This window comes from Bombina bombina, chromosome 3 (genome assembly GCF_027579735.1).
Source record: "Bombina bombina isolate aBomBom1 chromosome 3, aBomBom1.pri, whole genome shotgun sequence".
Taxonomy (NCBI): domain Eukaryota; kingdom Metazoa; phylum Chordata; class Amphibia; order Anura; family Bombinatoridae; genus Bombina; species Bombina bombina.
The window spans coordinates 1,105,340,457-1,105,367,663 of NC_069501.1; the positions used below are offsets into that span (position 1 = coordinate 1,105,340,457).

The following is a 27,207-nucleotide window of genomic DNA, read 5'->3' on the forward strand; positions in this document are numbered from 1 at the left end:
CGAAAGGGTTGAAAATTACTCTGTCGTCCCTTTTGTTTGTTTCTCTTATCCTTAGGGAGAAGGTGACCCTTACCTCCCGTGATATCAGAGATTATTTCCATCAAACCAGGTATTCCCCTTGGAAGGAATCACTAAAAGCTTAGACTTAGAGGATACATCCACAGACCAAGGCTTTAACCATAACGCTCTGCGAGCTAGGACAGAAAAACCTGAAATCTTTGCTCCCAGTTTGATAACTTGTAGGGAAGCATTCGTAATAAAGGAATTAGCCAATTTAAGAGCTTTTATCCTGTCCTGGATTTCATCCAGTGGAGTTTCTGTCCTAATAGCATCAGACAACGCATCAAACCAATATGCCGCCGCACTAGTGACGGTAGCAATGCACACAGCTAACTGCCATTGTAAGCCCTGGTGTACATACATCTTTTTGAGTAACCCCTCTAATTTTTTGTCCATAGGATCTTTGAAAGCACAACTATCCTCTATGGGTATAGTAGTTCTCTTAGCTAAGGTGGAAACAGCTCCTTCCACCTTAGGGTACTGTTTGCCAAGCCTCCTTAACCGAGTCGGCTATGGGAAACATCTTTTAAAATATAGGAGATGGAGAAAAAGGTATACCCGGTCACTCCCACTCCTTAGCAATGATCTCAGAAGCTCGGTCTGGTACCAGAAAAACCTCTATCGAGGAAGGTACCTCAGCTTTTCTTGGGATTAACAACGACGGTGGAGTCGCTCTTGTCCAGAGTAGCTAAAACCTCCTTAAGTAACAGACGGAGATGTTCTAGCTTAAACCTGGAGGATACAACTTCAGTATCAGCAAGAGGAATTACATTGTCAGAATCTGAAATTTCACCTTCAGATGCTACTACGTTATCCTCCTCCTCAGGCTTCTGTGAGGGGATCTGAAATAGCGACAACTGCGTCAGAAACCTTGCTTACTGAATGTCTAATTTTCCTCTTATGCTTTCCCTGCAACATTGGGAAAGCAGACAACGCATCTGAAACTGCCGAAGACATGAGAGAAGCGATGTCTTTTAAAGTAACTCCAGCGGGAGCTAGAGAGGAAGCGCAGGGCACTGCATGTGAGGGCGGTAAAATGTTGGACGCTTGAGGAGAAAGCTGCGGCATATATTGAACATTGTCATTAGATTCCAGAACAGCATCCTCTTTAGAAAATGTTGGCTCAGAAATGTTTTTATCCCTGTAGCTTAGAGTCCTCTCAATACATGAGGAACAGAAAGGGATTGGTGGTTCCACATTGGCATCAAAACAAAAGGAACAAGTGACACTTTGCAAGGCCTCTTGGTCCATTCTGACTCTTAAATTCTAAATGAAACAATTTTTCATGAAACTTTAATAAAAACAAACATACAAAAAAAACCGTTACTGTCCCTTTAAATTTTAAACGGTAACTTTTTTTTTTCTTTTAATTGTCAAATGAAGTTAGACAGGCTAGAAGGCTAAACTAAAACTACTGAGCACCTCTACACCTCAACAATACATTGCTGAGGTGCCTACCTGACCGATGAGACCTCTGAGCAGGAGCCGATTCAGATCCGGGACTCGCAGAAGAGTGCAGTCTCAGTCCAAACGAGCAATTTTATTGATTCTGAGATGCGTTTTAGACAAATATCGACATAAAAACTTCTCCTCCGATGTCGAAAGTGAAGGCAAAAAAAGGCGTGCACACACAAATGCTGCCGCCTCTTATCCCGCCCATCGTGGGCATAGCCAACGTAACGATCTCCCGGTCTGTATACTTGTTAAAGTAAATGCTGGGTGATATAACCACCGCCATTACAGAAATACCTGCCCCAGTGCCTGTGACTCTGCTGTCTCAGTGTCTCCTGATAACCAGGAGAATTTATGTAATACAATATAAAGTGCCCCTTTCTAAATAAAGGTTCCCTTATATGTTTCCCTCATAGTAAGTAATGTGCCCAACTTTTTGTGACTCCGTTATCCCAGAAATCAAGTCAGCACTTACCTCCTCTTCTGCCTGACAGCAAGGCAGATCCTAGGTTTGAGAGGTCCTCTCCCTCACATGGACCTGTGGCAAAAAAAGAAAGGACTGAGTAAGACTTCTCAGTTTTTCCAAGTTAGGGCAGCATCAGTATGGGAGGTGCAGTGAGAATTATGTCCCACAAGTTCCCATTGCTCTAAAGCCACCACTGCTCTACTGAAGAGACTGATATGGACTATGGCTTCACCCTAGGATAAAGCAGCACAATCTTGCACTACTATAAAAAAAATAAACTCATCATTGAAGAATCTTTTTCCAACACCTACTTTACCACCTCCTTGCTCTTAACGTAGGCAAAGAGAATGACTGGGTTGGGAGGGAAGGGAGGTGATATTTAACAGCGTTGCTGTGGTGCTCATTGCTGCCTCCTGCAGGGCAGGAGTGGTATTCCCAATAGTAATTAAGATGATCCGTGGACTCATTGTGTCATCAAAAAGAAACATACACCTGTTTATTAATCAATGTATAATCTAATCAAGTCATAATTTATAAAATTTATAATGTATAAAATAAAATTAAATGATCTATATATGAAAATCTAAAAATAATGAGGTTCTAAAAATCAGCATGTCAGACAAACTGCTCTGATTTATAATGCTCTCAATAATGGAATATGAAAATATTTACAAATACTTACATTGATGACTAATGCACAAAGCTGGTACTGTTCTAGCGTAATGATTTCATGGTAACAGGGTTCTTGTGCTAGTTTTACAATGGCAGAGCCAGCAGCTAATCTTAGCCGAGACATGTCTGGTTTACTGGAATAAATTAAATATGAATTGTAAATAAAGCAACAGATAAAGTATTAATGTTTATAGGTGAAGCAAATGAATTGATTTTTTTTTTTATAGGTCAGAGTACTTTTTAAAACACAAGCTCAAGCATTTTTGCTACAAAATAGCTTATCTTCAAAACAGACAATGAGTATTTAAATACTAAAAGACTGTTTATAATCAATGTCAAACTCAAAACTAAAATAAACAATGAATACAATCTCTAGAAAGCTAACAGTAATTACAAGTTTACGAAATTTAGAATAGTATAAATCACTTTCTGCAGCTTGGCTATATGAACATGACACAATGCAGATATCAATTTATTATCCAGTCCAAATTCTTACATATGTCTTGAAAACCTCTCTTAATCGGCCTATTCTGTAACATAAATACATTCATTATACTGAGTTTCCGCAATAAAAGCTGCTATTTGGCAATAAAAGTAGAGGTATGCATAAAGGAAGTATTGATAACTGCTTTGGGCCACATAACATTCTACAGTGATATATTTAATTAAAATGGAACAGCAAACACAAATAATTCAGAATAAAGTATACAAACACACTTAAATCTAAATAAAGTGCTCACGAGTATGGCAAATGCCACTTTTAGTCTCCCTTGTTTACGTAAGTTCCTTTAACAATTAGTTATTGGAAAGCAAACTAGCCTTATACCTTAATTTTCCATGCTCTGTTAAATCTCCATCAGTATGTAATATTGCTGTTAGCAGTCTTAATGTAGATGTCCCTGATTTACTGTGGTTATTTTTCATTCCTAGCAACCAACGTACCATCATTTTAATAGCTTGAATCTACATGGGGAAGAAAAAAAAAAGTTACGAAAAAAAAAAAAGAATCAGAAAAGAAAATGTGATTAGATTATGAAGAGAAAATGAATCAATTGTGTCCTAAAAAAATGTAAATTCATTATTGACAAAACATGAGTTACCTTTGTTTGGGATTTAATTAAATCTGCACCAAGAGAAAAAAGCCAACCTTTCAAATCGGTTAAGTGTTATTTATGCTGACAACCAATACAAAGAAACTTAAGTGTAATTAGTGCCACAAAGCAACTTTTGTAGTGAGTTTTGTTAACAACAGTTTTAGAAATGGGTATCGGTACAAAAAAAACGTGGTTAAAATACAATTTGGTATTTAACAAGGCCACTTGTAGGACATAAGCATGAAAGCCAAGTCTAAATAAAGCCTACAGTATTATGGTCTGCATTAATGAAATAACCAACATAAAAAAAATATCTCACTTACTTTTACAAGTGTTTCGGGTGATACTTCATCATCTGATACCCAAAGCTTTGTAGTCTTTCTACCAGGAAGCTAAAGACGGTGTAAAAAAAAAACAAAAAAACAATTCAATTACTGCATGTAAAAAAGTAAATATTAATATTTATTAAAACAGTAAAATCCACAAGCACTTGAGACATGAAACCCAAATCTTTTCTTTCATTATTCAGACCGAGCATGCAATATTAAACAACTTTCTAATTTATTTCTATTATCAAAAACTCTTTGTTCTCTTGGTATCTTGTTGAAAAGCTGAGACAAGCTCAGGAGCGTGCACATGTCTGGAGCACAGTAACGGCAGCAGTTTTGCAAGAATGCTATCCAATTGCAAGACCACTAGATGGCAGCACTATCTGCCATTTAGTGCTCCAGACACCTACCTAGGTATCTCTAAAACAATGAATACCATGGGAACAAAGCAAATTTGATCATGTGTAAATTGGAAACATTTTAAAAACTGCATGCTGTCAATCACAAAAGAAATGTTTTGTGTTTCATATCCCTTTAAATGGACATTGAAAACAAAGATATAACAGACTGCAACTTTATATTAAAAAACTAAATTTATGCTTACCTGATAAATTTCTCTCTTGTGGTGTATCCAGTCCACGGGTTCATCCATTACTTGTGGGATATTCTCTTTCCCAACAGGAAGTTGCAAGAGGACACCCAAAGCAGAGCTGTCTATATATCTCCTCCCCTAACCCCCACCTCCAGTCATTCGACCGAAGACAAGTAAGAAAAAGGAGAAACTATAGGGTGCAGTGGTGACTGTAGTTTTAAAAATAATAACACCTGCCTTAAAGTGACAGGGCGGGCCGTGGACTGGATACACCACAAGAGAAAGAAATTTATCAGGTAAGCATAAATTTTGTTTCTCTTGTAAGGTGTATCCAGTCCACGGGTTCATCCATTACTTGTGGGATACCAATACCAAAGCTTTAGGACACGGATGAAGGGAGGGACAAGGCAGGAACTTAAACGGAAGGCACCACTGCCTGTAAGACCTTTCTCCCAAAAATAGCCTCCGAAGAAGCAAAAGTATCAAATTTGTAAAATTTAGAAAAAGTATGAAGCGAAGACAAAGTCGCCGCCTTACAAATCTGTTCAACAGAGGACTCATTTTTAAAAGCCCATGTAGAAGCTACCGCTCTAGTAGAATGAGCTGTAATTCTTTCAGGAGGCTGCTGGCCAGCAGTCTCATAAGCTAACCAGATTATGCTTCTCAGCCAAAAAGAAAGAGAAGTTGCCGAAGCCTTTTGGCCTCTCCTCCTTCCAGAGTAGACAACAAACAATGCAGATGTTTGACGAAAATCCTTAGTAGCTTGTAAATAAAACTTTAAAGCACGAACCACGTCAAGATTGTGTAACAGACGTTCCTTCTTTAAAGAAGGATTAGGACACAGTGACGGAACAACAATTTCCTGATTGATATTCTTATTAGATACTACCTTAGGAAGAAACCCAGGTTTGGTACGCAAAACTACCTTATCTGCATGGAAGATCAGATAAGGGGAATCACACTGTAAGGCAGATAACACTGAAACTCTTCGAGCCGAAGAGATAGCCACTAAGAACAGAACTTTCCAAGAAAAAAAGTTTGATATCTATGGAATGCAAAGGTTTAAACGGAACCCCTTGAAGAACTTTAAGAACTAAATTTAAACTCCATGGCGGAGCAACAGGTTTAAACACAGGCTTGATTCTAATTAAAGCCTGACAAAATGCGTGAAAGTCTGGAACATCTGCCAGACACTTGTGCAAAAGAATAGACAGAGCAGAAATCAGTCCCTTTAAGGAACTAGCTGATAATCCCTTTTCCAATCCTTCTTGGGGAAAAGATAAAATCCTAGGAATCCTGACCTTACTCCATGAGTAACCCTTGGATTCACACCAATGAAGATATTTACACCATATTTTATGATAGATTTTCCTGGTGACAGGATTTCGAGCCTGAATCAAGGTATCAATGACCGACTCGGAGAAACCACGTTTTGATAAAATCAAGTGTTCAATCTCCAAGCAGACAGACGCAGAGAAATTAGATTTGGATGTTTGAATGGACCTTGGAGTAGAAGGTCCTGCCTCAGCGGCAGAGTCCATGGTGGAAAGGATGACATGTCCACCAGAGCTGCATACCAAGTCCTGCGTGGCCACGCAGGTGCTATCAAAATCACAGAAACTCTTTCCTGCTTGATCTTGGCAATCAGACAAGGGAGGAGAGGAAATGGTGGAAACACATAAGCCAGGCTGAAGGACCAGGGCACTGCTAGAGCATCTATCAGCGCTGCCTGGGGATCCCTTGACCTGGACCCGTAACAAGGAAGCTTGGCGTTCTGACGAGACGCCATCAGATCCAGTTCTGGTTTGCCCCATAGTTGAATCAGCTGGGCAAATACCTCCGGATGGAGCTCCCCTGGATGAAAGGACTGCCGACTTAGAAAGTCCGCCTCCCAGTTCTCTACTCCTGGGATATGGATAGCTGAGAGATGGCAAGAGTGAACCTCTGACCATAGAATTATCTTTGAAACCTCCATCATTGCCAGGGGACTTCTTGTTCCCCCCTGATGGTTGATATATGCTACAGTCGTGATGTTGTCCGACTGAAATCTGATGAACCTGACCGCAGCTAGGTGAGGCCAAGCCTGAAGAGCATTGAATATCGCTCTTAGTTCCAGAATGTTTATCGGAAGGAGGGCTTCCTCCTGGGTCCACGAACCCTGAGCCTTCAGGGAATTCCAGACTGTGCCCCAGCCCAGAAGGCTGGCATCTGTCGTCACTATAGTCCACTCTGGTCTGCGGAAACTCATTCCCCTGGACAGATGGACCTAAGATAACCCCCAGAGAAGAGAATCCCTGGTCTCTTGATCCAGATTTAAGAGAGGAGACAAATCTGTGTAGTCCCCATTCCACTGATTGAGCATGCAAAGTTGCAGTGGTCTGAGATGTAGGCGGGCAATCGGAACTATGTCCATTGTCGCTACCATTAGGCCGATCATTTCCATACACTGAGCAACTGACGGCCGAGAAGTGGAACGAAGAGCACGGCAGGAAGTTAGAAGCTTTGATATCCTGACCTCTGTCAGAAAATTTTTAATTTCTACTGAATCTATCAGAGTTCCTAGGAAGGAAACTCTTGTGAGAGGAGAGAGAGAGAACTCTTTTCTCTGTTCACTTTCCACCCGTGAGACCTCAGAAAGGCCAGAACAATGTCCGTATGGGACTTGGCGATTTGAAAAGTCGACGCCTGGATTAGAATGTCGCCTAGGTAAGGAGCCACTGCTATGCCCCGTGGCCTTAAAACCGCCAGAAGAGACCCTAGAACCTTCGTAAAGATTCTTGGCGCCGTGGCTAACCCGAAGGGAAGAGCCACAAACTGGTAATGCCTGTCTAGGAAGGCAAACCTTAGGAACTGATGATGATCTCTGTCAATCGGAATGTGGAGATAAGCATCTTTTAAGTCCACGGTAGTCATATATTGACCCTCCTGGATCATAGGGAGGATGGTTAGGATTGTCTCCATCTTGAAGGATGGGACCCTGAGAAATTTGTTTAGGATCTTGAGATCCAAGATTGGTCTGAAAGTTCCCTCTTTTTTGGGAACTATAAACAGGTTTGAATAGAAACCCTGACCCTGTTCCTCCCTTGGAACTGGGTGGATCACTGGGGTGATAAGAAAAAAGTGCGAAGCATAAAAATAAGGAATTGGAATAATTGTGCTTTATACAAAAAAATCATAACCACCACAAAAAAGGGCGGGCCTCATGGACTCTTGCTAATATGAAAGAAATGAATTTATCAGGTAAGTTCTTACATAAATTATGTTTTCTTTCATGTAATTAGCAAGAGTCCATGAGCTAGTGACGTATGGGATAATGACTACCCAAGATGTGGATCTTTCCACGCAAGAGTCACTAGAGAGGGAGGGATAAAATAAAGACAGCCAATTCCTGCTGAAAATAATCCACACCCAAAATAAAGTTTATTGAAAAAATGAGCAGAAGATTCAAACTGAAACCGCTGCCTGAAGTACTTTTCTACCAAAAACTGCTTCAGAAGAAGAAAACACATCAAAATGGTAGAATTTAGTAAAAGTATGCAAAGAGGACCAAGTTGCTGCTTTGCAAATCTGATCAACCGAAGCTTCATTCCTAAATGCCCAGGAAGTAGAAACTGACCTAGTAGAATGAGCTGTAATCCTTTGAGGCGGAGTTTTACCCAACTCGACATAGGCTAAGATGAATTAAAGATTTCAACCAAGATGCCAAAGAAATGGCAGAAGCTTTCTGGCCTTTTCTAGAACCAGAAAAGATAACAAATAGACTAGAAGTCTTTCGGAAAGACTTAGTAGCTTCAACATAATATTTCAAAGCTCTAACAACATCCAAAGAATGCAACGATTTCTCCTTAGAATTCTTAGGATTAGGACATAATGAAGGAACCACAATTTCTCTACTAATGTTGTTGGAATTCACAACCTTAGGTAAAAATTCAAAAGAAGTTCGCAACACCGCCTTATCCTGATGAAAAATCAGAAAAGGAGATTCACAAGAAAGAGCAGATAATTCAGAGACTCTTCTGGCAGAAGAGATCGCCAAAAGGAACAAAACTTTCCAAGAAAGTAATTTAATGTCCAATGAATGCATGGGTTCAAAAGGAGGAGTTTGAAGAGCCCCCAGAACCAAATTCAAACTCCAAGGAGGAGAAATTGACTTAATGACAGGTTTTATACGAACCAAAGCTTGTACAAAACAATGAATATCAGGAAGATTAGCAATCTTTTTGTGAAAAAGAACAGAAAGAGCAGAGATTTGTCCTTTCAAGGAACTTGCGGACAAACCCTTATCTAAACCATCCTGAAGAAACTGTAAAATTCTCGGTATTCTAAAAGAATGCCAAGAAAAATGATGAGAAAGACACCAAGAAATATAAGTCTTCCAGACTCTATAATATATCTCTCTAGATACAGATTTACGAGCCTGTAACATAGTATTAATCACAGAGACAGAGAAACCTCTTTGACCAAGAATCAAGCGTTCAATCTCCATACCTTTAAATTTAAGGATTTGAGATCCTGATGGAAAAAAGGACCTTGCGACAGAAGGTCTGGTCTTAACGGAAGAGTCCACGGTTGGCAAGAGGCCATCCGGACAAGATCCGCATACCAAAACCTGTGAAGCCATGCCGGAGCTACCAGCAGAACAAACGAGCATTCCTTCAGAATCTTGGAGATTACTCTTGGAAGAAGAACTAGAGGCGGAAAGATATAGGCAGGATGATACTTCCAAGGAAGTGATAATGCATCCACTGCCTCCGCCTGAGGATCCCGGGATCTGGACAGATACCTGGGAAGTTTCTTGTTTAGATGAGATGCCATCAGATCTATTTCTGGAAGTTCCCACATTTGAACAATCTGAAGAAAAACCTCTGGGTGAAGAGACCATTCGCCCGGATGCAACGTTTGGCGACTGAGATAATCCGCTTCCCAATTGTCTATACCTGGGATATGAACCGCAGAGATTAGACAGGAGCTGGATTCCGCCCAAACCAGAATTCGAGATACTTCTTTCATAGCCAGAGGACTGAGTCCCTCCTTGATGATTGATGTATGCCACAGTTGTGACATTGTCTGTCTGAAAACAAATGAACGATTCTCTCTTCAGAAGAGGCCAAGACTGAAGAGCTCTGAAAATTGCACGGAGTTCTAAAATATTGATTGGTAATCTCACCTCCTGAGATTCCCAAACTCCTTGTACCGTCAGAGATCCCCACACAGCTCCCCAACCTGTAAGACTTGCATCTGTTGAAATTACAGTCCAGGTCGGAAGAACAAAAGAAGCCCCCTGAATTAAATGATGGTGATCTGTCCACCACGTCAGAGAGTGTCGTACAATCGGTTTTAAAGATATTAATTGAGATATCTTTGTGTAATCCCTGCACCATTGATTCAGCATACAGAGCTGAAGAGGTCGCATGTGAAAACGAGCAAAGGGGATCGCGTCCGATGCAGCAGTCATAAGACCTAGAATTTCCATGCATAAGGCTACCGAAGGGAATAATTGTGACTGAAGGTTTCGACAAGCTGAAATCAATTTTAGACGTCTCTTTTCTGTCAAGGACAGAGTCATGGACACTGAATCTATCTGGAAACCCAGAAAGGTTACCCTTGTCTGAGGAATCAATGAACTTTTTAGTGAATTGATCCTCCAACCATGATCTTGAAGAAACACCACAAGTCGATTCGTATGAGATTCTGCTAAATGTAAAGACTGAGCAAGTACCAAGATATCGTCCAAATAAGGAAATACCACAATACCCTGTTCTCTGATTACAGACAGAAGGGCACCGAGAACCTTTGTAAAAATTCTTGGGACTGTAGCTAGGCCAAACGGCAGAGCCACAAACTGGTAATGCTTGTCCAGGAAAGAGAATCTCAGGAACTGATAGTGATCTGGATGAATCGGAATATGCAGATATGCATCCTGTAAATCTATCGTGGACATATAATGCCCTTGCTGAACAAAAGGCAAGATAGTCCTTACAGTTACCATTTTGAATGTTGGTATCCTTACATAACGATTCAATATTTTTAGATCCAGAACTGGTCTGAAGGAATTCTCCTTCTTTGATACAATGAAGAGATTCGAATAAAACCCCAGCCCCTGTTCCAGAATTGGAACTGGCATAATTACTCCAGCCAACTCTAGATCTGAAACACATTTCAGAAATGCTTGAGCTTTCACTGGATTTACTGGGACACGGGAAAGAAAAAATCTCTTTGCAGGAGGTCTTATCTTGAAACCAATTCTGTACCCGTCTGAAACAATGTTCTGAATCCAAAGATTGTGAACAGAATTGAACCAAATTTCTTTGAAAAAACGTAACCTGCCCCCTACCAGCTGAGCTGGAATGAGGGCCGCACCTTCATGTGGACTTAGAAGCTGGCTTTGCTTTTCTAGAAGGCTTGGATTTATTCCAGACTGGAGATGGTTTCCAAACTGAAACTGCTCCTGAGGATGAAGGATCAGGCTTTTGTTCTTTGTTGAAACGAAAGGAACGAAAACGATTATTAGCCCTGTTTTTACCCTTAGATTTTTTATCCTGTGGTAAAAAAGTTCCTTTCCCACCAGTAACAGTTGAGATAATAGAATCCAACTGAGAACCAAATAATTTGTTACATAGACATATCAGCATTCCAAGTTTTAAGCCATAAAGCTCTTCTAGCTAAAATAGCTAGAGACATAAACCTGACATCAACTCTGATAATATCAAAAATGGCATCACAGATAAAATTATTAGCATGTTGTAGAAGAATAATAATATTATGAGAATCATGATCTGTTACTTGTTGCGCTAAAGTTTCCAACCAAAAAGTTGAAGCTGCAGCAACATCAGCCAATGATATAGCAGGTCTAAGAAGATTACCTGAACACAGATAAGCTTTTCTTAGAAAGGATTCAATTTTCCTATCTAAAGGATCCTTAAACGAAGTACCATCTGACGTAGGAATAGTAGTACGTTTAGCAAGGGTAGAAATAGCCCCATCAACCTTAGGGATTTTGTCCCAAAATTCTAATCTATCAGACGGCACAGGATATAATTGCTTAAAACGTTTAGAAGGAGTAAATGAATTACCCAAATTATTCCATTCTCTGGAAATTACTTCAGAAATAGCACCAGGAACAGGAAAAACTTCTGGAATAACCACAGGAGATTTAAAGACCTTATCTAAACGTTTAGATTTAATATCAAGAGGACCAGAATCCTCAATTTCTAAAGCAATTAGTACTTCTTTAAGTAAAGAACGAATAAATTCCATTTTAAATAAATATGAAGATTTATCAGCATCAACCTCTGAGACAGAATCCTCTGAACCAGAAGAGTCATTAGAATCAGAATGATGATGTTCATTTAAAAATTCATCTGTATAAAGAGAAGTTTTAAAAGATTTTTTATGTTTACTAGAAGGAGGAATAACAGACATAGCCTTCTTGATGGATTCAGAAACAAAATCTCTTATATTATCAGGAACACTCTGAACATTAAATGTTGATGGAACTGCAACAGGTAATGGTACATTACTAAAGGAAATATTATCTGCATTAACAAGTTTGTCATGACAATTAGTACAAACAACAGCTGGAGGAACAGCTACCAAAAGTTTACAGCAGATACACTTAGCTTTGGTAGTTCCAGCACCAGACAGCGATTTTCCTGAAGTATCTTCTGACTCAGATGCAACGTGAGACATCTTGCAATATGTAAGAGAGAAAACAACATATATAAAGCAAAATTGATCAAATTCCTTAAATGACAGTTTCAGGAATGGGAAAAAATGCCAGTGAACAAGCTTCTAGCAACCAGAAGCAATGAAAAATGAGACTTAAATAATGTGGAGACAAAAACGACGCCCATATTTTCTTAGCGCCAAATAAGACGCCCACATTATTTGGCGCCTAAATGCTTTTGGTGCCAAAAATGACGCCACATCCGGAACGCCGACACTTTTTGGCGCAAAAGAACGTCAAAAAAATGACGCAATTTCCGGCGACACGTATGACGCCGGAAACAGAAAAGATTTTTTGCGCCAAAAAAGTCCGCGCCAAGAATGACGCAATAAAATGAAGCATTTTCAGCCTACAGGGAAAAAGTCAAATTTTTTAAGGTAAGAAAAAATGATTGATTCAAATGCATTATCCCAAATATGAAACTGACTGTCTGAAAATAAGGAATGTTGAACATCCTGAGTCAAGGCAAATAAATGTTTGAATACATATATTTAGAACTTTATAAAAAAGTGCCCAACCATAGCTTAGAGTGTCACAGAAAATAAGACTTACTTACCCCAGGACACTCATCTACATGTTTGTAGAAAGCCAAACCAGTACTGAAACGAAAATCAGCAGAGGTAATGGTATATATATATAAGAGTATATCGTCGATCTGAAAAGGGAGGTAAGAGATGAATCTCTACGACCGATAACAGAGAACCTATGAAATAGACCCCGTAGAAGGAGATCATTGAATTCAAACAGGCAATACTCTCTTCACATCCCTCTGACATTCACTGCACGCTGAGAGGAAAACCGGGCTCCAACCTGCTGCGGAGCGCATATCAACGTAGAATCTAGCACAAACTTACTTCACCACCTCCATAGGAGGCAAAGTTTGTAAAACTGATTTGTGGGTGTGGTGAGGGGTATATTTATAGGCATTTTGAGGTTTGGGAAACTTTGCCCCTCCTGGTAGGAATGTATATCCCATACGTCACTAGCTCATGGACTCTTGCTAATTACATGAAAGAAAGCTCTGTATTAGTTCTAGCCCCAGAGTTGTCTCGCTTTCCTTGTAACCTTGGCAGTTTGGACAATACCTCTGAGAGGGTAGCATTCATAACTGCCGCCATGTCCTGTAAGGTAAAAGAATTAGACGCGCTAGATGTACTTGGCGTCACTTGAGCGGGAGTTATAGGTTCTGACACATGGGGAGAGTTAGATGGCATAATCTCCCTCTTTTTAGTCAGAGAATCCCCTGGAGACAAATCTTTAAGCGCTATAATATGGTCTTTATAGTTTATAGAAATTTCAGTACATTTGGTACACATTCTAAGAGGGGGTTCCACAATGGCTTCCAAACATATTGAACAAGGAGTTTAATCTATGTCAGACATGTTTAACAGACTAGTAATGAGACAAGCAAGCTTGGAAAACACTTTAATAAAGGTGAAACAGCAATTAAACAAAAACGTTACTGTGCCTTTAAGAGCCAAAAACTAGCACTTAAACTGCAAAACAGTGAAAAAATACAGTAAAATATTTGAAATTTTTACAGTGTGAATAAGGGACTAAAGCAGCATTGCACCCACTTGCAAATGGATGCTTAACCCCTTAGGCCCCAAGCCAGATTGAAAAACATTAAAGAAAGTTAAAAATCAATTGAGCACCATGCCACAGCTCTGCTGAGGCTCCTACCTGCCCATAAAAACGTTTTGTGCAGAAATAACCCCTTTGAAATGGTTCTCAGATGCCAGGGGACTCTTCTAGGGAAGCTGTATGTCTCAGTCTGAATTAAAACTGCACAGTTAAAATAGGCCCCTCCCACCATGTACTGGATGTCAGAGGGGCCTTAAGAAAATACTCCTGGGAGTATCTGACTAGCCATGTGGAAACTAGGCCCCAAATAAAGACTTATCTCCCTCAGAGAAAAAAACGTCCTATTTTTCAAATCATGTAAACGTTTTGTCACTAAGCAATATGGATATTAACATGAGTATTACCCTGTTATGTAAGCATGATCCCAGTCGCTGTTAAATCACTGCATCAGGCTTACCTCAAATACACAAGGCTCTGTCAGCATTTTCTAGAACTTATTCCTCTCTCTAGAAATAAAAATACTGAACATACCTCAAAGCAGGTAATCTGCAGGCCGTTCCCCCAACTGAAGTTCTCCCATATTCATCAGTTATGTTTGAGAACAGCAATGGACCTTAGTTACAAACCGCTAAGATCATCAAATCTCCAGGCAGAACGCTTCTTCTAATTTCTGCCTGAGAGAAAAACAGTACAACGCCGGTACCGTTTAAAAATATTAAACTCTTGATTGAAGGTAAATGTCACCACATATCTCTTGATACTTCCTTTCTTGTCTAGAGTTGCAAGAGAATGACTGGGAGTGGCAGTTAGGGGAGGAGCTATATAGACAGCTCTGCTGGGGTGTCCTCTTGCAACTTCCTGTTGGGAAGGAGAATATCCGACAAGTAATGGATGAACCCGTGGACTGGATACACCTTACAAGAGAAATAATAATTCCTGGGTTTATTTGTAAACTACTAATTTAAGATACTTATTACATAGTGGACTTATACATGAACATATTACTATATATGTGGGCAAATATTCATTTCCATATGCGAGTAATATGGGTGAATTACACACAGGGGACCCACTACGATAAAAACATTACTACATTGGTGGATGAACAGCTACGCCCATCTGGCATTAATATGGGATTGTATATATTAATCCAGAATGACAGTTGTCTTCCACTGTATATTGTATCAATGCATCATCTTATTATTTTTTAATCCGTAATTGAGAATATGCAATTAGGATAACTCTGGGAAGAGTAATTTATGATATACATATCATGATTTAGTAGATAGTAAACCCTTAATATAGGGTATGCACTATTTTCCATTATGCCATGAAAAGTGTACAATGCTTAGAATTGACAAGATTTAAAAAATCCCTATCTGAGCATGTTAAACACATAATAAATTTGACTGTGAGAGCCACTTCATGGAGCTATAATAATGTAGAGTGAATTGAGTAAGGTAAACTTGTGCATACTGCACACACATATTTCATATCACTTTAGCTCATGAAGCTATAAATTCATATGGTGCATACTTCCTATATATTTATAATTATTATTTATTCAAATATTCATGCGTATCCCAAGGATGATTAAAATTATACAGATCTGACTATATCACATAATCAACACACCGACTCAATTTGGAAAGATATGAAGCCTTCTATGATTTCAATAACTGACAAATACATAAGTAAGGATAATATATCCATAATGTATTCATTGGTATTAGTAGCTGAAATGGTATATTCTATACTAACAGCAGTTTTTCAGATGCCATGGAATATATGTCAACAAATAGTAAATGTTATAATTACATAGGAGTACATATCATTGAACGAAGACTTATACAATAATAGTCCGTTATGTGTTTTTTTGGGGGGGTTTTTTGTGTTTTGTTTTTTTCCAGAGGTGTGTACTGAATAGTTATTTATGAGAGAAATAGACTGACGATTTTCATCCAATTAGGAAACTGCTACCAACCACAACTAGGATTCAGATAAACTGAGGACACTAATAGGTTATCCTAGAAGCGTGCACTACAGCCTTCAGCTGATTGGTTTAGCATCTCCTTACCTAGCGGTTTAAAAGGCAGCACCTGGCAAATAATCAGGTTTGTCAGTTCACTTGCTGAATGACATTGAGAAAGGCTGTGCAACAGCTGAAACATGTTTGTGTAGTTCAACTTGTTTTTAAACTACTTTTATTACTCAACTTATACCACTTATTATTTTTGCTGCATTAACTGTTGCCTCATGCTACCCCTGACACCTGAAGCCGATGGTTTCTGATATCGGCCAGGAATACAGGGGGGTGACATGATAGCAGCAGTGCAGTAATTGTGGTGTACCTTTAGGTAATATATCTGTGTGGGTAATGATAGGTGATGTTTATCACCTTAGTCAATTTTTAAATACATTCCTTAATAAAGATTTTAGGTTTTAATACCAGTATATACATTTATTATTCGCTAGCAGATATTTCATGCTGTAATTTTACAGCTTATTAGAAGCGATAGGTGTAAGAGTGCTTCATATCCCCTCTTTACTCTCCCATTTCCTTTTCCTATTTTCTGATATTAATTTAAAGGGGCAGCACCGAGGTTATACACATTACCTCCTCTATCCTATCTTTACTCATTGATACTGTGCCTATATTTGACTTTAAAGATGTGAATGGAACCATCAGGCCAATGTCCTACAGAGAGGAAAATTCAACAGCAGCTAAATCTTAACTCCCAACCTAATGGGTGTAAGAGTTAACTATCTACTGGACCACTACAACCTGCTGGTGGCCGGACAGAAAAGAGAACAGGAAAAATCCTTGATTTCATAGATAATCTACAAAAGGTCCCCAGAAAAAAACCCTAGAAGATGAGCTAGGGGATTCAGACCATTTCCCATCCATGGGAAAGAAAATTGGACCGACCTTGAGAAAAAGGTCTACTTGAAAGATGGATGACACCTGAACCAATATTGTCCAGAAAAACACCATTGCACTATCCCAGGACCTAAAATCCTTCTCTGATTAGCAAAACTCAGAAACTTGAGAAGATTCCGACTCATGTGCACAGAAAAACCCATCCTTCAGGTTTATGTTCTTATGAACAGAACCGAGAATGGACACTACTTAGGTCAGAATCCTAAAAAAAAATTTTTAGGAAAATTCCTAGATCTCATTTCCAGGTAGAACTGAACACAAAAAATTGTCAGAGAGGAATGTCCCAAACCCAGTTCAAGGAATGTCTCTCAACATACCCAGAATGCAGATACCTTAGAAGGAGAAATCTGCCCCTGGAAGAAATCTTAGAATTGACTCCAAAGGCCCTACAGAAGGAAGAAGAGGATAACCTTCCTTTAGTCTTACCATCCAGACAAATAGCAGAAAACCCTTTAGACCCTTAAAGGGACACTGTACCCAAATTTTTTCTTATGTGATTCAGATAGAACATGACATTTTAAGCAACTTTCTAATTTACTCCTATTAAATGCAAGAATGTAAGTTTAGATGCTGGCCCATTTTTGGTGAACAACCTAGGTTGTCCTATCTGATTGGTGGATAAATTCACCCACCAATCAAAAACTGCTGTCCAGAGTTCTGAACCAAGAAAAAAAGCTTAAATGCATTCTTTTTCATATAAAGATAGAAAGAGAACGAAGAAAAATAGGAGTAAATTAGAAGGTTGCTTAAAATTACATGCTCTATCTGAATCATGAAAGAAAAAAAGTTCAGTGTCCCTTTAAGGTCCGAGGAATAATTCTGTCAACTCAAATCCAAACAAGGTCCATTCTTTAACGGAAAACGCCAGAGGCATAGATTTGGAGGAAGCATTTAACACTGCAATCGCAGAAACTAAAAAGCCTAAGCAGTACCACCAAGCCACAGGTAGGCTTCTCAGCTGATACATATGGATTTTAGACCCAAGCCAGGCGGGCTAGAACAGCAAGTCTAATAAGACAAGGCATTGCTCTAAATGAACAATTAACCTCCAGCTTCAAATCCAAGAATCCGTAAAGGAGTAACTACCCTCCCCTGAGGATCGAGAACTGAGTGATATTAGAAAATGATACCATTCATCCTGGGAAGAACAGCTATATTCCACCGGAATCAAAGTTCTCCCAGACAGAGCAGGAATGGTCCCTACTGCTTAAGGCATTGTGCTTGACTTCTAAGTACTAACCAAACCCGACCCCGCTTAGCTTCCGATATCAGACGAGATCGGGCGCATTCAGGGTGGAGAGGCCGTAGGCTCCTCCATTCCAGAGAAAAATCCCCTAGCAAGGTCTGTGAAGAGAAAAAAACTTCCACAGGGGAATCATAGTATTATAAAGTTTACTAGATTTTTAGGATTGACAACGCCAACGTAACTACGGAATTCCATCTTAGCCAAACCTCCTTAAACAATACACAAAGGTGTTAAAGCTTAAAACTGAAGGATACTACTTCAGTATCAGGTGAAGGAATTATACTGTCCGAATTTGAGAATTTACTCTGAGGCTACTAACGTATCCACCTCATCAGACCTATGAGGAAGAACCACCTGTGAGGCAGTAGGAGGAACAGAAACCTTACAGATTCTCACATATTCCTCTTGCGATTTCCCTTAGTATAGGAAAAGCGGACAATGCCACAGATACTGCCAGATACCTAGGTAGCAAATTCCGAAGGCAAACAACTCCTCCAGGAGATTAAGAACTACAGGGCACTGCATGTGACACCATAACATGCTTGGGACAGAGGAGAAAGCTGTGGCAACAGCATCAGCCTGAGAGAAATTAGGCGATCTAAAAATAAAAATACTAAAATCTTTAATGTTTCAAACAAACAGACAAATAAAAATGCTATCACTTTAAAAATTATAATTTAGCCTTAAAACAGGGCAAATTAATATATAGTAACAATGATTTAAAAAACAGATTAAAATCATTGAATTCAAGGAGATAACTGTTACTTTAATAAAAGTGGGCAATATATTTCTGTAGCAGCAGGCTAAAAGGGACACTGAACCCAAATTTTAAGCAACATTCTAATTTACTCCTATTATCAAATTTTCTTCATTCTCTTGGAATCTTTATTTGAAATGCAAGAATATAAGTTTAGATGCCGGCCCATTTTTGGTTAACAACCTGGGTTGTTCTTTATTATTGGTGGATAAATTCACCCACCAATAAACAAGAACTGTCCAGGGTCCTGAACCAAAAAAATAGCTTAGGTGCCTTCTTTTTCAAATAAAGATAGCAAGAGAAGGAAGAAAAATTGATAACAGGAGTAAATTATAAAGTTGCAAAAATTGCATGCTCTATCTGAATCAGGAAAGAAAAAATTTGGGTTCAGTGTCCCTTTAATATTACATATGGACTCAGATGTAAAAACAGCTGATAAAATACACTGTCATGACATTCACCGTAATGGTCTGGAACTGTTAAACAAAGGAGCAGAATAGGCTGAAAAATGCTGAGACTCTTAAGCAAGACTGCCAATCTTTTCTCATGCCGGAGAAAGAGCCGGGTCACAAGTCACCATGGCAGCATCCAAAATGGTGCCGCTCAGAACTACAAGAAATAGGCGGGGTCAAAAACATAATTTATGTAAGAATTTACCTGATAAATTAGTTTCTTTCATATTGGCAAGAGTCCATGAGCTAGTGACGTATGGGATATACAATCCTACCAGGAGGGGCAAAGTTTCCCAAACCTCAAAATGCCTATAAATACACCCCCCACCACACCCACAATTCAGATTAACGAATAGCCACGTAGTGGGATATAAGAAAGGAGCGAAAGCAAGGAATTGGAATAATTGTGCTTTATATAAAAAAATCATAACCACCATAAAAAGGGTGGGTCTCATGGACTCTTGCCAATATGAAAGAAATTAATTTATCAGGTAAATTCTTTCATAAATTATGTTTTCTTTCATGTAATTGGCAAGAGTCCATGAGCTAGTGACGTATGGGATAGCAAATACCCAAGATGTGGAACTCCACGCAAAAATCACTAGAGAGGGAGGGATAAAAATAAAGACAGCCAATTCCGCTGAAAAATTAATCCACAACCCAAATCAAAAGATTTAATCTTTATAATGAAAAAACTGAAATCATAAGCAGAAGAATCAAACTGAAACAGCTGCCTGAAGTACTTTTCTACCAAAAACTGCTTCTGAAGAAGAGAAATCATCAAAATGGTAGAATTTAGAAAAAGTATGCAAAGACCACCAAGTTGCTGCTTTGCAAATCTGATCAACAGAAGCTTCATTCTTAAAAGCCCAGGAAGTAGACACTGACCTAGAAGTATGAGCCGTAATACTCTGTGGTGGGGATTTACCCGACTCCAAATAAGCATGATGAATCAAAAGCTTTAACCAAGATGCCAAAGAAATGGCAGAAGCCTTCTAACCTTTCCTAGAACCAGAAAAGATAACAAATAGACTAGACGTCTTAGCTTCAACATAATATTTCAAAGCCCTTACCACATCCAAAGAATGTAAAGATCTCTCCAGAGAATTCTTAGGATTAGGACACAACGAAGGGACAGCAATTTCTCTACTAATGTTGTTAGAATTCACAATTTTAGGTAAAAATTTAAATGAAGTCCGCAACACCGCCTTATCCTGATGTAAAATCAGAAAAGGAGACTCACAAGAAAGAGCAGATAATTCAGAAACTCTTCTAGCAGAAGAGATGGCCAAAAGGAACAATACTTTCCAAGAAAGTAATTTAATGTCCAGAGAACGCATAGGCTCAAACGGAGGAGCCTGTAAAGCCCTCAAAACCAAATTAAGACTCCAAGGAGGAGAGATTGATTTAATGACAGGCTTGATACGAACCAAAGCCTGTACAAAACAATGAATATCAGGAAGATTAGCAATTTTTCTGTGGAACAGAACGAGCAGAGATTTGTCCTTCAAGGAATTTGCAGACAAACCCTTATCCAAACCATCCTGACGAAACTGTAAAATTCTAGGAATTCTAAAAGAATGCCAAGAGAATTTATAAGAAGAACACCATGAAAAGTAAGTCTTCCAAACTCGGTAATAAATCTTTCTAGACACAGATTTGCGAGCCTGCAACATAGTATTAATTACTGAGTCAGAGAACCCCCTATGACTAAGCACTAAGCGTTCAATCTCCATACCTTCAAATTTAATGATTTGAGATCCTGATGGAAAAATGGGCCTTGAGATAGAAGGTCTGGCCTTAACGGAAGTGGCCAAGGTTGGCAACTGGACATCCTAACAAGATCCGCATACCAAAACCTGTGTGGCCATGTTGGAGCCACCAGCAGTACAAATGAACGCTCCATTATGATTTTGGAAATCACTCTTGGAAGAAGAACTAGAGGCGGAAAGATATAAGCAGGTTGATAACACCAAGGAAGTGTCAACGCATCCACTGCTTCCGCCTGAGGATCCCTGGACAGATACCTGGGAAGTTTCCTTTTTAGATGAGAAGCCATCAGATCTATTTCTGGAAGCCCCCACATCTGAACAATCTGAAAAAACACATCAGGGTGAAGAGACCACTTTCCCGGATGTAAAGTCTGGCGGCTGAGATAATCCGCTTCCCAATTGTCTATACCTGGGATATGGACAGCAGAGATTAGACAGCAGCTTGATTCCGCCCATGCAAGTATCCAAGATACTTCTTTCATAGTTTGAGGACTGTGAGTCCAACCTTGATGATTGACATACGCCACGGTTGTGACATTGTCCGTCTGAAAACAAATAAACGGATCTTTCTTCAGAAGAGGCCAAAACTGAAGCGCTCTGAGAATCGCACAGAGTTCCAAAATATTGATTTCTCGCCTCTTGAGATTTCCAAACCCCCTGCGCTGTCAGAGATCCCCAGACAGCTCCCCAACCTGAAAGACTCGCATCTGTTGAGATCACAGTCCAGGTTGGACGAACAAAAGAGGCCCCTTGAACTAAACAATGTCAGAGATAGTCGAACATTGGGATTTAAGGATATTAATTGTGATATCTTTGTATAATCCCTGCACCATTGGCTCAGCATATAAAGCTGAAGAGGTCTCATGTGAAAACGAGCAAAGGGGATCGTGTCCGATGCTGCAGTCATGAGACCTAAAACCTTCATGCACATAGCTACTGAAGGGAATGATTCAAACTGAAGGTTCCGACAAGCTGAAACCAATTTCAGACGTCTTATGGCTGTTAGGGACAAAGTCATGGATACTGAATCTATTTGGAATCCTAAAAAGGTTACCCTTGTCTGAGGAATCAAGGAACTTTTTGGCAAATTGATCCTCCAACCATGTCTTTGAAGAAACGACACTAGTTGATTCGTGTGAGATTCTGCAGAATGTAAAGACTGAGCAAGTACCAAGATATCGTCCAAATAAGGAAACACCGCAATACCCCGCTCTCTGATTACAGAGAGTCGGGCACCGAGAACCTTTGAAAAGATCCTTGGAGCTGTTGCTAGGCCAAAAGGAAGCGCAACAAATTGGTAATGCCTGTCTAGAAAAGAGAATCTCAGAAACCGATAGTGATCTGGATGAATCGGAATATGAAGATATGCATCCTGTAAGTCTATTGTGGACATATAATGCCCTTGCTGAACAAAAGGCAGAATAGTCCTTATAGTCACCATCTTGAATGTAGGTATTCTTACTTACCGATTCAAAATTTTTAGATCCAGAACTGGTCTGAAAGAATTCTCCTTCTTTGGAACAATGAACAGATTTGAATAAAACCCCAGACCCCGTTCCTGAAAGGGAACTGACACAATTACCCAAGACAACTCCAGGTCTGAAACACACTTCAGGAAAGCCTGAGCCTTTTCTGGGTTCACTGGAATGCGTGAGAGAAAGAAACTTCTCACAGGCGGTCTCACTTTGAAACCTATTCTGTACCCTAGAGAAACAATGTTCTGAATCCAATGATTTTGGATTGAATTGTTCCAAACATCCTTGAAAAATCTTAGTCTGCTCCCTACCAGCTGCGCTGGAATGAGGGCCACACCTTCATGCGGACTTGGGGGCTGATTTTGATTTTCTAAATAGCTTGGATTTATTCCAGACTGGAGAAGGCTTATAATTGGAAACCATTCCTTTAGGGGGAAGGGTCAGGTTTCTGTTCCTTATTCTGACGAAAGGAACGAAAACGGTTAGCAGCCTTAAATTTACCCTTAGATTTTTTTATCCTGAGGCAAAAAAGCTCCCTTCCCCCCAGTGACAGTTGAAATAATAGAATCCAACTGAGAACCAAATAATTTATTACCTTGGAAAGAGAGAGATAGCAACGTTGATTTAGAAGTCATATCAGCATTCCAAGATTTAAGCCATAAAGCTCTAATAGCTAAAATAGCTAAAAACATATATCTGACATCAATTCTAATGATATCAAAAATGGCATCACAAATGAAATTATTAGCATGTTGAATTAGCTTAACAATGCTATACACATTATGATCTGGTACTTGTTGCGCTAAAGTTTCCAACCAAAAAGTTGAAGCAGCAGCAACATCAGCCAAAGAAATAGCAGGCCTAAGAAGATGACCTGAACATAAATAAGCCTTCCTTATAAAAGATTCAAGATTCCTATCTAAAAGGATCTTTAAAAGAAGTACTATCTGCCGTAGGAATAGTAGTACGCTTTGCAAGAGTAGAGATGGCCCCATCAACTTTGGGGATCTTTTCCCAAAACTCCAATCCATCAGTCAGCAAAGGATACAGTTTCTTAAACCTTGCAGAAGGAGTAAATGAAGTACCCAGTCTATTCCATTTCCTAGAAATTACATCTGAAATAGCATCAGGAACTGGAAAAACCTCTGGAATAACTACATGAGGCTTAAAAAACGAATGTAAACGTTTACTGGTTTTAATATCAAGAGGACTAGCCTCCTCCATATCTAACGCAATTAACACCTCCTTTAATAAGGAACGAAAATACTCCATTTTAAATAAGTATGAAGATTTGTCAGTGTCAATATCTGAGGCAGAATCTTCTGAACCAGATAGATCCTCATCAGAGATAGATAAATCAGAATGCTGTCGGTCATTTCAAAATTCATCGAATTTATGAGAAGTTTTAAGAGACCTTTTAAGTTTATTAGAAGGTGGTATAACAGACAGAGCCTTCTGAATAGAATTAGAAACAAATTCTCTCACATTAACAGGAATATCCTGAACATTAGATGTTGAAGGAACAACAACAGGTAATGGATTACTACTAATGGAAATATTGTCTGCGTTTTAAAGTTTATCATGACAACTAACACAAACTACAGCCGGAGGAACAGTTACCACAAGTTTACAACAAATGCACTTAGCTTTGGTAGAACCGACATCAGGCAGCAGTATTCAAGTAGTAGATTCTGAAACAGGGTCAGTTTGAGACATCTTGCAATATGTAATAGAAAAAACAACATATAAAGCAAAATTATCAATTTCCTTATATGACAGTTTCAGGAATGGGAAAGTATGCAAACAAAATAAGCCTCTGAAAACCAGAAGCAAAATGAAATAAGGACTTAAAGGACCAGTCAACACCGTAGATTTGCATAATCAACAAATGCAAAATAAGACAATGCAATAGCACTTAGACTGAACTTCAAATGAGTAGTAGATTTTATTTCTGATCATTTTAAAAGTTGTCTTTTTCCACTCCCCCTGTACCATGTGACAGCCATCAGCCAATCACAAATGCATACACGTACCATGTGACAGCCATCAGCCATTCACAAATGCATACACAGTTATTCTTGCACATGCTCAGTAGGAGTTAGTGACTCAAAAAGTTTAAATATAAAAAGACTGTGCACATTTAGTTAATGGAAGTAAATTGGAAAGTTGTTTAAAATGGCTGCTCTATCTGAATAATGAAAGTTTAATTTTGATTGAGTGTCGCTTTAAATAATGTCAAAAATCTGGCGCCAAGTATTATGCCCACAACTGACAAATTTTTTTGGCGCCAAGAACGTCTGCAACAAACACGAGTGTCATAGATGACACAACTACGCGAAAACTCTCGGCGCCAACTAAGACGCCGGAAATGACGAAATTACGTCAACAAACTTAATTCTCGTGCCAAAAAAGTCTCGCGCCAAAAATGACGCAATTAATTATAGCATTTTGCGCTCCCGCAAGTCTAACAGCCCGCAATTTAGAAAAGAGAGTCAATTTGAAAAATTTTCAGGTAAGAATTTTTTTTTTTTAAAATATGCATTTCCCAAAATGAAACAGACAGTCTGTAAGAAGGAAATATACTGATTAACCTGAATCATGGCAAATATAAGTACAAAACATATATTTAGAACTTTACATATAAAGTGCCAAACCATAGACCATAGCTGAGAGTGTCTTAAATAAAAGAAAACATACTTACCAAAAGACACTCATCTACATAAAGTAGATAGCCAAACCAGTACTGAAACGAGAATCAGTAGAGGTAATGGTATATAGGAGTATATCGTCGATCTGAAAAGGGAGGTAGGAGATGAATCTCTACGACCGATAACAGAGAACCTATGAAATAGATCCCCGTTAGGATGACCATTGTATTCAATAGGTAATACTCCCTTCACATCCCTCTGTCATTCACTGCACTCTGAGAGGAACCGGACTTCAGCATGCTGAGAAGCGCTTATCAACGTAGAAAACTAGCACAAACTTACTTCACCACCTCCATAGGAGGCAAAGTTTGTAAAACTGAATTGTGGGTGTGGTGGGGGTGTATTTATAGGCATTTTGAGGTTTGGGAAACTTTGCCCCTTCTGGTAGGAATGTATATCCAATACGTCACTAGCTCATGGACTCTTGCCAATTACATGAAAGAAAAGAAACTAACAAGGAAAGAGGGAAAAAAACACAGAGCGCCACTGCCAATAGCGCGCACTCTGCTACAAACACAGCTAAAGTCAGATTGCCTGCCCAAGGACCATAAGCGAGATCGGTAAAGACTGACTAGCTTGCTCTCCCGAACAGTGCGATACTGGCTAACGGCACGCAAACACCAGCTCCCACAATTCAGCATATGTAAGAAAAGTCGGATTGCCTGTCCACTCAAGCGATATCGGTAAAAACCTAATAATGTCCTAGGGCATCAGTACCCTAGGACAGCTTCAAACCTGGGTTTAACTAGATATGGTTCTGTTCTCTGCTGGATTAGCAAAAACAGAGTATATTTCCTCAGATTGTCAATTACAATTAATTAACCCCTCATGTCTAATAAAGGGAAAACAGTCTCTCTTCATGTCACATTAAGTGCCTGCTCACTGCTTTAAATCATATCTTAACTAGGATATATGAAGGTCCCCATAAAACTTTTGCAGGAATCCCAAAGTTTTTTTTTTTTTTTTTAAACTCCCAACCTGGAAGATAAAAAGAACTTATCTGTATCTAGCCGCCTGGCAGGACGACAGCTCACCCGGCTTGAGAGGATTCCGCTCCTCACAGAGACCTGTGAAACAAGGAAAGAGAGTAAACTTACTCAGGCTTTCTATACCAGGGCAGCAGAGTGTTAGGAAAACGAAGCAAGGCCCACCTTACAAGTTCCTAACTGCTTAAAAGCCACAACTGCCCTACTGAAGAGACTAATGTGGAGTACAGCTAGACCCCGTATTGAGAGGAAATTACAGAGCAAGCTTGCTCTGCTTTCAAAATAATAAAATCTTAATTGAAGTCAGACACCAAAATTTCACCTCTTCCTTGCATTGAAGGCAAAGAGAATGACTGGGGTTTGTGGGAAGGGCAGTGATACTTAACAGCTCTGCTGTGGTGCTCTTTGCCTCCTCCTGCTGGCCAGGAGTGATATTCCCAACAGTAATTGATGATCCGTGGACTCACTGTGTCATCAGAAAGAAAATGCTTCTATTCAAAACTGAAATGCATCCACGTGGATTCCAATTTTGGCTGGAATGTCCCTTTAATGTCCCCAGGTGACAGTAAGTCTAGAACCAATTAAAGAAACCATGTCAAATGACGTGACAATCAGCTCGTTTTTTCACTATCACTCCTTGCTGGAGGCAAAGAAAAGTCAACAGTAAGAGCGTTCAATGTCAAACAAGAGGGTCAGAGACTAGGCATAACATGATGTTGGTAATTCACATAAATAAAAGCTGAAAAAAGATCCTTCCAGCATAGCCCGCAAAGAAAATGGTTTACAGGAAAAAAAATGGAGAAAGGTGAAGGGGAGACTGAAAAAAAAAATTACAACTGTTCAAAGTTTCTTCAAGGGATGACAATTTAAAATACACAATGCATTATCTCTTGCT

At 39.3% G+C, this 27,207-nt stretch overlaps 1 protein-coding gene across 1 annotated transcript in view; it reads right to left on the reverse strand.

The window, feature by feature from the left end:
* Positions 1-27,207, reverse strand: part of PDS5B (PDS5 cohesin associated factor B) — an 890,287-nt gene that overhangs the window by 230,792 nt on the left and 632,288 nt on the right. The window contains exons 22-24 of the mRNA XM_053708457.1: positions 4,068-4,136; positions 3,477-3,613; positions 2,661-2,784 (exon numbers count right to left, since the gene is read on the reverse strand). Coding sequence (XP_053564432.1) covers positions 2,661-2,784; positions 3,477-3,613; positions 4,068-4,136 — 330 coding nt within the window. The remainder of the gene's footprint in view (positions 1-2,660; positions 2,785-3,476; positions 3,614-4,067; positions 4,137-27,207) is intronic.